At 33.1% G+C, this 12,625-nt stretch overlaps 1 protein-coding gene across 1 annotated transcript in view; it reads right to left on the reverse strand.

Annotated features, from left to right (window-relative positions):
• DACH1 (dachshund family transcription factor 1) overlaps nucleotides 1-12,625 on the reverse strand; it is a 423,382-nt gene that overhangs the window by 109,218 nt on the left and 301,539 nt on the right. The window contains exons 5-6 of the mRNA XM_038569719.1: nucleotides 9,044-9,179; nucleotides 5,477-5,611 (exon numbers count right to left, since the gene is read on the reverse strand). Of these exons, the coding sequence (XP_038425647.1) occupies nucleotides 5,477-5,611; nucleotides 9,044-9,179 (271 nt within the window). The remainder of the gene's footprint in view (nucleotides 1-5,476; nucleotides 5,612-9,043; nucleotides 9,180-12,625) is intronic.

Genomic DNA, 12,625 nt, shown 5'->3' on the forward strand with positions numbered 1-12,625 from the left:
ACTGAAGAGTAAAGTCAGGTTATTAAGTATTTAGAGAGGATATTTTAGAAAAGACTTTGATATAGTCCATGAGAAATTATATCTTAAGAATAGAAATGAAGGAAAAGTTACAGTGTTAGAGAATTTTCAAATGAAAATACTCATGGCCTTATCTATATGTGTTAACATAATCCAAATACAGGAATTTCTAAAGAAAAGAGGCCTTTACTCTATACACATCTTACTGTCACAGGAGTTACTAACAGCTTAAGGTTTGTGATATATGTGTATATAACAAAATAACAATTAATTTGTGTGATGTCGATCTAGAATGTAAAAGAAGGCCATTTTTGAAGATCAGTTCTAATTCAAGTAAAATTAGAATCTTTAAACATTGCGAAATATGCAAAAGGAAATATACTACAAAAAAACTATTTCCACAAACTTGAGAAAAGGGATGGCATAGTCATTAAAAAAGATGTTTTGTAGGAAAACGGTCCACAAGGTTGGAGGCTAAGAATCAAACATCAAGGAGAGGAAATGCCAATATGGTCAGCCTGCAAACCACTTTCTTGCCTCTAGTGCCTTGACCTCCAATTCCAAGTATCAAAAAGAAACCTTTTATAGAAGCACACTGACCACTGGAAATCTTGAGCACTGCCAAGTGAACAGAATATGCCACGAAACAAATGCTTGATGGCCTGAAGCAAGTCCTCTGTATTTCCTGCTGCTTCTTAAATTATTTCTGCTTCTAAAATGGTGGGAGTTACCAATGAAAGAAAGTGCTCAAGAGTCACTGATGAAAGAAATTTTTCATATTTTTTTTAAAACAAATAAAGGCAAAAGGCTCAACTATAGGGAAAATTAGGAGATGTATTAAGAAAAAAATAGAGCAAAAAGAGAGAGAAAGAGAGAAGGGAACAGAGAAAGGATAAGTTTTTGTATCTCATGATTTATTTCACATATCTGTCACTCAGTAGATATTTACCAGTTGATGATGTCATTTCAGTATACATAGTCCAAGACTGAAATTCATTAATGTAAATTAGGTATTTCACAGTTAGTTTAACCATACATGCTTAACTTTTATATAATTGAAAAAGCTCATACTATAAGCTTATCTGTATTGTATATATAATTTTTGGTAAATTAAAAATTAGATAAATTCCATAATAACAAAATATATGGATATGAAACAACACAAAGGTGTAAAACACGTTCAAAAAATTGTTGAAAAAAGCAGCAATTGAAGAAAAACCAAGAAACAAATTACACATAAGAAATACCATAAATTAGCATTAATGGACAAATATGCAGGGAATAGAGAGGTGCTGGATAAAAGAACAGTGAGTCAGTCTATTTATATAACTGAAATGTCAATTATTACTGCCTATTCCACCAAATTCAGACTGAGAGAAAAGATCAGCAATGATTTTAAAGTCCAGAAAGCTCTAGAGAAATTGGAATCTGTTTATAAAGGTTTAGAAAACATAAAATTGTTATTTTTAAAAATATTTTATTTATTTATTCATGAGAGACACAGAGAGGCACAGGCAGAAGGAGAAACAGGCTCCATGCAGGGATCCCGACGGGGGACTCGATCCCGGGTCTCCAGGGTCACGTCCTGGGCTGAGGGCGGCGCTAAACCGCTGAGCACCCAGGGATCCCCCATAAAATTGGTTTTGAAGCCAAAGCTGTACCACAGTTTTCCTCAGAGCATATCTTTGACAAAGTCCTTATTTTAGTAAAAGTTTATAATATTTAAAGTATTTCTCCTTAAATTTGGGATGACTGATACGATATTACACCTATTCCTTCTTGATATACTCAGTTTTCACATTTACATTTTGAATGTACCTTAAACTCTTCCGAGGTTCAAAAACCTATCAGTGTTTTTATTTTTAAAAACAAGGGGGGGCAGCCTGGGTGGCGCAGCGGTTTAGCACCTTCAGCCCAGGGTGTGATCCTGAAGACATGGAATCGAGTCTCTTGTCAGGCTCCCTGAATGGAGCCTGCTTCTCCTTCTGCCTGCCTCTCTCTCTCTCTCTCTCTTTCTCTGTGTCTCTCATGAATAAATAAAATCTTTAAGAATAATAATAAATAAAATAAAATAAAAACAAGGTGTAAATTTGAATGTCTTCAGCTAAAGGTGGCAGAAATATTCTAATAGAGCAAACAGCTTTTTAATATTAATAAGATTTTAAAATACTTAAAAGTTACGGATGATTAAGATTTTAGACCACACTGATTCTCAACATACAAATTAATTTTGGGATCTATTTTTATTTTATTATTTTATTTTATTTTTTAAAAAGATTTTATTTATTTATTTAGGGGAGGCACACAGAGAGAGAGAGAGAGAGACTAAGAGAAAGAGAGAGAGAGGCAGAGACACAGGCAAAGGGAGAAGCAGGCTCCCCTCAGGGGGTCCAGTGTGGGTGGGATTCCATTCCTGAATTCTAGGGCCCTGAGATGAAAGCAGAACTTAACCGCTGAGTCATCCAGGCGTCCCTGGTATCTACTTTTAAAATCAATGTTTTCTACAGAATTATTATCTTTTGAATGATTTAAAGTGGGAAGCAGCAAATTACATATAAGAAGTTTGAGCCTAAAATGACACAAACATATAATTAATTTCTCTACAAATGTCTCTAAATTAACAAATGTCTCTAATTTAATATCTGTATTAAAACAAGTGGTAAGAAAGTTACAGGGCTAGTATGAGACGCATGATAAATGTAGTCATGAAAGAAAACAATTTTTAATTTAGTAGGCTCTATCAATCTAGAAAGCCATGAATATTTACTGTTCATTCCGTATGCTGGAAAACAGATAAAAGAGAGTGTACAAAAGAAAAAGCAACATATAACAAAAGTTACTATAATTAGTATCAATATCACAATTTCTATGATTATATAATTACATCTGAAATCATGCATTTAATGGCAGTTTTATATTTCTAGGAAGAATATTAAAATAATTTATTTTCCCCTATAAAATATATATTAAAATTTTGGAAAACCACTGGCATATAGTCAAGGTCTTTATTTTGACAGCAAAATCTTTTGAAAAATTTCGATATGGTGAGAAGTACCATTAGTGATATAGAAAGTTTCTGTGTATACAGAACATCCTACTTTCATGTAAATGGACCTTTTAAAAGTTCTATAATTCCACCTTTGCTATCCTATTAATCTGTGTAATCTTTATAGTTGTTTTAACTTTCTTTCACCATCTCTTAGAATCACTTAATGATTCAGCTCAGATCAGTATGAATTTACTGATTGCCTAGTCTGTTTAAACTAAGGAAAACACAGAGGACTCTAAGTCCTCTTACAGGACTGTAAGACTCTTACAGTCTAATATTGGGAGTAGACCAATGGAGATATAACTTCTAAACAACAAGGCAAATATTGTAGTGAAGATTTTTGGACCAGGCATATGGGAAAAACAGAAGTGGGTCCCTTCAAATAACCTAGTATGGTATCTCAGGAAAGGCTCCAAGGTGGCAAAATTGTAATAATTAATTTTAAAAATAGATAAATGGATAGACAGAACTCATGATAAAAGTAATAGTTAGGAAAATAGTAGGTAAACTCAACTTGAAGCCTCAGGTAATACAAAGCTATCTACCCAAAATTCCAGTGGAACTCATGCCAATTATGCTATTGATTGTGCCTTCAATAGTGTTCTCACCACCACATTTGGGCTTTTGCATTTTATTCCCAGCCCTTCTCCACTAGGTGCTGCAAGAGAATTAAGCCTAATATCCTGACATCCATTGTATGTCATAAATTAACTTTCCCCTTACGCATTCAAAGTGAAACTATTTATGTAGTATCCATGGGAAAATTGAGAAATGAGTCACTCACTTTATTTTCTTCTAGGGCTTTATTCTTACACAGAACCTTGATGGAGAGTGGCTGCTTAACCTATATGATGAATTGTCCTATTTAAATACTATTAAACTTTAAATCTTTTATGAAGCTTTATATTTTCTAATGATGCTAATTTTTATATTTCTGGTATATGTCAAAATATATGTAAGGTACAGTACATGTAACATTTTTACTTACTATTGAAGAAGAGATTGTGAAAAAAGCTAGAATTAAGTATTTAGAGACCTCTGGCTAGTACACCTAGTTTAGTGATAGCTTTTGATATCAAATTTCAAATTAAAAAATTAGAAAGTTGCCTTAATGCTGCTCTCAATTATGCCTAGATTTTGACATATTAGCACCTAGAAAAGATTATCATTTTCTCACTGACATTCCACAATACAGATAATCTAATTTGTAGAAATGTACTCTTTCTCCCTAAGGGCTCAGCATGACTGTTTTTATGTTGAATGGAAAAAGGTTTTATATAAACATTTTTACTTTTTGGGGGAAAAAAGTTGCCAGATCTTAACTTGGTCTTCCTCTAATCATTTCTTTCTGCTTGATTAATTTTTAAATATCCAATTTTATTTATTTTCCTTTTTGACAGAAAATTGTGCTTTATATGTAATTATGTTTTCCAAAGAATAAATCCTTTCATAACACTGATTATTTGGTATTCATGTTTAAAAAGATAGTCAAAATACCCAATTTATATTAATGAAATTTTAAAAATATTAAATTAAGATGAATAAGATTTGGAAGGGTTCTTATAGTCACAATTCAAACCTCACTATTTGAAAAAAATAAATTTGCATCTACTAGCACAAATTTTTAATATGCATACCAAAATAATATTTAAATTCTTCATAAAAGTATATTTGGGGTAAATCCCTAATATAGCAATTGCTGGGTCACTTGATGGGCTGAGCGCTGGGTGTTATTCTGTATGTTGGCAAATTGAACTCCAATAAAAAATATACAAAAATAAATAAATAAATAAAATAAAACAAAAATAAATTCTTCATAAAAGTACTTTATGAAATAGGGCATGAAAATACCAATATGTGCCTGTGAAAATGGGTTAGGCTGATGCAAATGAAATATAAATAGAAAACTTTCAGCTGTCTACCATCTGGGCTTTGTTATTTGTTATACATAATTTTGAAGCAACAACTAATACATTGTTCAGTTAAATTCACTCCTATTTCCTGATTGGTCTGATAACCATGTACATTCTAATCCAAAATATGCATAATAATCCTTTGTATATTGCTATAGCTCTATCAGGTACAGAAAAATGGCATTTGGCCCTACAAGCATTGAGAAAGACAAATAGTAGATCTTTAGAAACTCAGTGATAACCATAAAACAAACACTTGTTCACTTTTTTAATGTATTGGAAAGTAACTTACCACCTACCTGTTGTATAAGGAAAAGTAGCAGATCTTCATTCATACCTCTTTTTTGCTGAAAAGGCTTAATTTTTAACTAATATTGCAAGTTTTTAAAATGTTTATATGCCATCTTTTGTGAGACAGAAGTATACCTCATTCTGTGATTAAAATCTAGTCAACATGTTGAGCAAGAAAAAACAATGCCACATAATCATATATTACCTTTTTCAATATGCATCCTTTTTGATTCATGTCCCATATCATGACCAGCCAAATCTCCCTCTTTGGGTCCAGGGAGTACATTTGGTGATAAACCCATCAGCATCTGGTTCATGGACAACCCATTCTGATGGACAGCTGTCAAGCCCAAAACAAAAGAACAAAGACAAAAACATCATAACATACAATATTCCAACAAATTAATTAAACTCATTTGGACTCAAAAATAAATAAAATATAGTAGTCGAAACTAGCATTGTTATCTATCTCTAATAACACTAAGAATTGATAACCATGATAATTCTTAAAGATAAGCAGAAAAACACTGGAAATGAAAACATTTTATCTTGTTTTTTATTTCACAATGAATATCATTTTTAAAAATATATCTGGAATATTTCTGAAAGGCCATACCACTACAATCACTAAAAGTTGTTAACTTTCAACAAATTAAAGCACTAACATAACTGATTCAATATTCATATCCTATTCTGGTCAATAAAACACGAGGTTTCACAAATACCAAAGTATTTCTTTAAAAATTGGATTTCAACTCAAACTTGAAAAAACAGGGGTACCTGGCGGCTCAGTAGTTAAGCACCTGCCTTTGGCACAGGTCACGATCTGGAGCCCAGGGTCCTAAGCTTGAGCCTTGAGTTGGGCTCCCTGCTCAGCAGGGAGTATGTTCACTTGTGCTCTCTCTTGCTCACTCTTTCTCAAATAAATAAATAAAATCTTAAAAAAATAAATAAATAACTTGAAAATACAAGTACCCAATTAATATCTATTGAATAGTTGAATGAATAAAAACAGTAATTGCTTTCTTGAACTATTAACAATAACCTGTCACTTTCTTGAACTATTAACAATAACCTGACACTATTAAAGTAATAAAGTAGATGACAAAACACCTGTATGATTTTCAAACTCCAGTCAATAAACTTCTTAATAAATTGCCCATGAAAATCATGGCTTTGTGCAAAAAACTGGATGAATGCTTATTCCATAAAAACCTTCTCTGGAAAAAGAGATTTTTTTCTTTTTGGAAAATATCATAAGACTATATTAGGAATTATCATTTGGAAATCACCATAGCAATAATTGTGTGAGGGAAGTATCTTCAACAGATGATTCTAAAAGGAGTGGAATTGAAGTTTGATGAAAAATATATTTATATAGTCTTAATATATCTCCTCACAAGACTTATTATTATTACTTATCATCTACAAAGGTTTAAAAAGAAAGAATAACTTTACAGTCGAGAAATCTGGTAGTCACCATCTTTACCAAGAGCTAGTTATGACAAGTATTGGAGGAATAGCGTATGTTTCCTGGAATGATGCCCTGAGAAGGACATACTATCATGCCTCTGTGATTCCTGCCAAAGATTCATAATTTAAATCTAATCATGAAATAACAAAAACATCCAATCTGAAGGAAATCCTATAAAATTAGTGACCTATATTCTCAAAAAAAAAAAAAAAAGTCAACATACTGAAAGACAAAAAAATTTAAGAACTGTTCCAGATTAAAAGAGACTAAAAGATTATGACAAATAATTGCAACATGGGATCCTGGATTGACTTTTGGGCCAATAAAAAAAAATTTGCTATTAATAATATTAGAAAAAATACATATAGTGGTAGGAAAGTTGATGAAATATGAAAAAGATTTATAGTTTAGAGAATAGTACTATAATAATCTTAATTTCCTGATTCTGATCATTGTTCTGTGGTTATGTAAGAGAAATTCCTTGTTTTGAGAAAATCAACAATGACATATTTGAGGTAAAGGAGCATGATGTCCATGTCCATGATACAGTCATTGGGGTGACATTATGCCTTTATCAAGGTTACCTCTTTCAGAGACACTGATGATTACGTGAATCTGAGTGATGAATGTGAAATAATTCTTTGTACTATTTTTGAAATGTCTGTGTTGGTCTAATTTTCAAAAAAATATGTTAAAATATGTATCCACATGAACATGTATTTGCATATATGCATATGTGTGTATATGCATTCATGTGTGTGCATGTGTACATACTTCCACTTGGACAATTATGGTAGTCCAAGCATGCAAAAATTTCTTTGTTCTATCAAGAATTAAAAAAAAAGAATACAATGATTAATTTAAAACATGAATGTATGACAAAATTCTTTCAAATTGTTCCCTATCTGCCCATAATTTCCATTTAAGTCTTGTGAAAAAATATTTTTCTTTCTCTAGAAGGACAGTGTCTTTTCAATGATGACATCGTATAAAAGCTTTAAAAATGAAACCAATATGCATCATGAAATTTCTGATTCTAGTGTTAGCATTGTACATAAGCATGGAGAAATTATTTTACATGAAAAATGGTTTGAGGTTGTGGGAGCCAAGATTTGCCAGCCATGGAAAAATGTCATTGGTTTGGAAATAGTTATATTCAGCTTTATTAATACACAGTTATCATCATCTCTTACAAAATTAGGGAAATATGTTTTAGACAGGCCAAATCAAGTATTCATATTTAGAATTATGTTGAACTATAAACTATTTAACTATTAACCATTCTAAAAATAATGGTATTACATACAATTTAACCTAGAATTTCTTATCTATCTCAATAGCATCCATAGAAAGGATTTCTGTTTATACAAATGTTCCTTTATGATTACAAAGTCACTTTCTAGCAAATATTTTCCTATTATAAAAATAATCTCAACAACCAAATAACTTCAGCAGGTTATGTGTAATTAGATGAAGTTTATACTACAAATATGATTTCTTAACATAAACTAAATCCTGGAGAGGATACAATAGAAATTGATTTTGTCAACCAGCACAATCACTGTTAATATGTTCATTGTATTGGAAAAACAATACTAGATTCTTGACACAAAATACAGATACAAAGTAATCAGTTAATTAAATGGCATTTTTAACTTTACTCTTCATTTTCTCGGTTAAATGTTTGAAAATGTGATCATGAAATAAAATAGAGCCCCTATTTTTTAGAATTTAACAATAATAATTTCTGACAATAATATGCATCATTGATTTCCTAATTCAAATCCTAAAATTCAAGCAATTTAAAATTTTTTAATCCATTGATCATCAGAACGACCAAGACTTTTTTCTTAAATGAATTGTTTTGAATTCCATTTCTTTTATTCCTCTTTCTGGTTATGTTTATCAATGCAAAGGTGAATTCTGATAATTGATACATTTCCAAACCTGGCAGGGGGTGGGACTGAGGAATAAAGTTGAGTATCACAGTCACTAGGTAACTGTGAGTTGGAGGTGTTTACTTCAGAAACTAATCGGGAAGGTTACTTTCTCTGTTTCATTGCTCAGACCTTTATGTGTGGCATCAAAGAGAGGGAGTTTATATCAGAACCTGTTAATGTAGCACCATACCTCATGATATTGCAAACTGGGAAACATAATTTTGAGAGATGGCTATTGCTACAGAGCTTCAGAACATGATACATCTGAGATCTATTTGGAATGAGGGCATTTTGATTAGAAAAGCCAGCTGCACCTAATAAAGTTTAGAGCGGTGACAAGTAAAAGTATGAGACCTACGGATTCTGTCAGAAGAGCTCTCGGTCCGGGCCGGGGAGCTGGACACGCTGCTGCTGCGGTGTGATGAAGGGTGGCTGCCAGGCCTCCGGCCCTCCTCCAGAGAGGGGGCAGGCGAAGGGCTGTCTGGGACGCGCTCCTGCGGCACCACGGGAAGCAATTGGGGGAGAAAAGATGTAAATACATGGGAACTGTACTTAATGAATGTTGATTTCCTGCTCATGCAGTACAAAAGAAATGTAAAGGAAATAAATTCATCTTTCATTGGCATTTTCACCTTTTTATCTCCTGCGAAGCTAAAGGAGGGAAAGGCTAGTTAGGACACTGGTTCTATGGGCATGCAGTAACAGCAAATGTCGATTCCCCTCTCTGGATACAAAGAGAGGCCAAGGGAGACAACCCTTTTAGAACCCATTAGACAACAACAAAGTAACAGAACAGGGCAGGTTCCAATTCTAGACGATTATCAACTTAAAGAAATCTCTATGTTCTATTGCTTCAGCTAGTGTCTAAGGATCATTTAACACACAAATTATCAATGTGACCATAATAATAACACTAGAGGGGTTATTAACAGCTTTTTCATCATGGCACTGCTCTGGACACACCTGGATGGTCACATTTTAAGGCATCCTAGAAATCGATTATTATTTCACATTGGAATAATTTTGTTGATTCTAATAATTTGCAGACCACCTGCTTCTCCAAGCTCCAATTCAGCCACATATATGTATTAGGGGAAATTCATGAAATATATATTAGTTGTATCCCAGGGAAACTTGGTATCATGTTTCCTGATACTATTGTTAACACTTAGGTCCCACTCCACATCTCTCCTGCCAAGCCCTGAACCTTCCCCATTAGACTAATGTGCAAATATATCATATAACTGTCTCCAATGAACTTCTATAAATGGAGTTACAGATTAAGAAATAAGATACTCCACTTATTAACATTTTCTTCTTTGAGCAACAAGATATTTATACCTTCAGATATCAAGGCACATAGGCCTCAAAGGACTGTCTTTTCAATAATTAATATTTGAAAGGTTAGAAGTAAACTAAATGATATGGAATAAATCAATAAGTAATTCCTTATTCAGGTGAAAAAATGCAAGTATTAAAAAAGCAGACTTTAAAAACTTTAAAGGAAAAAAGTTCTAAGATCTAATTGACTTGTGGGACATCAATTGACCAGTGAGAATGAAGGTGATACGTATCATTGGTGTCAGAGCTTTGAATAGCCTGGTGATGGTTCCCAGTCCTGTTCTGCATTAGAATCACCAGGGAAGTTCGTAACATGCCTACACCTGGGCTTTCCTCCCAGAGATTCTGGTTTACTGAGTATTAGCGGTTGAATTGTGTCCCCAAGAGGAATGAAGTCCTGATCCTCAGTACCTGTAAATGCGACTTCATAGGGAAAAAGAGTCTTGGCAGCTGAAATTAGTTAAAATGAGGTGATACTAGAGTGGGTTTTTATTACAACAAAAACTGGTGTCCTTACAAGAAGACATTGTGAAGATACGAGAGACAATGTCATGTACTGAGGTAGAGATTGCAGCTATGCAGCTGCCAGCCAACAATGCCAAGGATTTTCAGCCACCACCAGAAGCTGTGGAGGGGCAAAGGAGGATTTTACCTAGAGGCTCAAAGAGAGCATGTGGCATGTCTGACCTCTTGATTACAGACCTCTAGTCTCTAGAAATGTGAGACATCTGTGTAGTTGTGTAAAATAACTGTGATATTATCAGTTATTTATCCCAACTAAATAAATCAAAGAAGGTAACTTCTTTTTTAATAGATTTTAATTATTTATTTGAGAGAGAGAATGAGCAGGGTGAAGGACAGAGAGAGCCCAATGTGGGGCTCGATCCCTGAACCCTGAGATCAGGATCTGAGCTGATGGCTGCTTAACCAACTAAGCCACCCAGGTGCCCCAAAGGAAGTATACTTTTAAATGATATGAGTTCTTTAGTCTACATGAAAAACAAATGACCTAAGTTTCTAAGAAATACACATTTGATTTAAAAGAATAGAGAAGTCACATCTGGATGCTGAAAGTTACTTCCTATCTTATAATTTTAAAAGCAGCTGGTATTATAAATCCTTTTTCTTAACATTCACCTCTACCCTAAACTATGAAGCACACTATGCATTTATTATGTGTTCAGTTTAACGAGTCTGTCAAGATCTAGAACATTCTCATAACCCCAGAAAGATTTCTCCTGTTCCTTTCCATTCAATTCCTCCCAGTTCCCATAAGCAACCACTTTCTGAATTCTATTACCATAAAATAGATTTGCTGGTTCTAGAATTTCATAAAAATGAAACCATACAGAACACACTTCGTGCCGGCTTCTTCTTCACAATTTTTTTTTTGAGATTCATCCATGTTATTACATATGTCGTTAGTTTATTCTTTTCTACTGCTGAATATATTCAACTGCACAAATATCCCACAATTTGTTAATCCTCTCACTGCCCCCCACCCCCAAATGGCAATTAGGTCATGTTCTTAACTACTTGAAACAACAGTGCGCTTAATGTGTCTTTCAAGTAGCTGCTCAGATATGTCTTGAAGGAAGTGTTCTTAATCGCTTGTGTATAATACTGTATAGAATTCTTTTAAAGTCTGCATAGATGTATTAAGTTAAGCTAATGCTAACTGCATAAATGACCAGAGATATATTATAAGGAGTCTAACCTTGATTTCTAAAAATCTAATAAATAGGCACATAAATTTGTCTAAACTTGAAAGGTAATTCCTAGTACATCTGGTTCTCAATATTTGGATTACACAAAAGTACATGGTATGTATTTGAAAACAAACATTTTATATTTTTTTTTTTTTTAATATTTTATTTTATTTTATTTTATTTATTTATTTATGATAGTCACAGAGAGAGAGAGAGAGGCAGAGACACAGGCAGAGGGAGAAGCAGGCTCCATGCACTGGGAGCCCGATGTGGGATTCGATCCCGGGTCTCCAGGATCGTTCCCTGGGCCAAAGGCAGGCGCCAAACCGCTGCGCCACCCAGGGATCCCCACATTTTATATTTTTAACTGACAAATTTTCTAACTTAACCATTCTATTTTCTTCAAAAAGTCAGTGATATCAATGTTTATTCATCACTGCATTTTAATATTTCTCATAATAGTTATGTATGTGATCATATATGCAGTGGCACATGTTTGGATGCACAGAGATAAAGTGCAATCTTGAAATAAATCAATCCCTCTGAAGTCATTTTGCAAGTCTTGAGTTTCCTGTCATAATATATTTCTTACTGGTGCTAATGGAAAGCATGAGAAACTGATTTTTCCTGAGATATTTAACTCATAAAATACTAGCAACAATGATTATGCCATTAAAAACAATTAGTCGTTTTATTTTCCACAAAGTATAAAAATTATTTCATTAGTCAATATATTTAACTGTCAAAGCTTTCCTTGATGATTCTTTGCATTCATGCATTATTCACTTATTCATTTATACATTCAAAATACTCTAAAACATCATATAATAAACCAGCTAAAAAATAAACTGGATTTAAATCTAATGTATAATACATCTTGAAAGCATAAT

This window comes from Canis lupus, chromosome 22, assembly GCF_011100685.1.
Source record: "Canis lupus familiaris isolate Mischka breed German Shepherd chromosome 22, alternate assembly UU_Cfam_GSD_1.0, whole genome shotgun sequence".
NCBI classification, from domain to species: domain Eukaryota; kingdom Metazoa; phylum Chordata; class Mammalia; order Carnivora; family Canidae; genus Canis; species Canis lupus.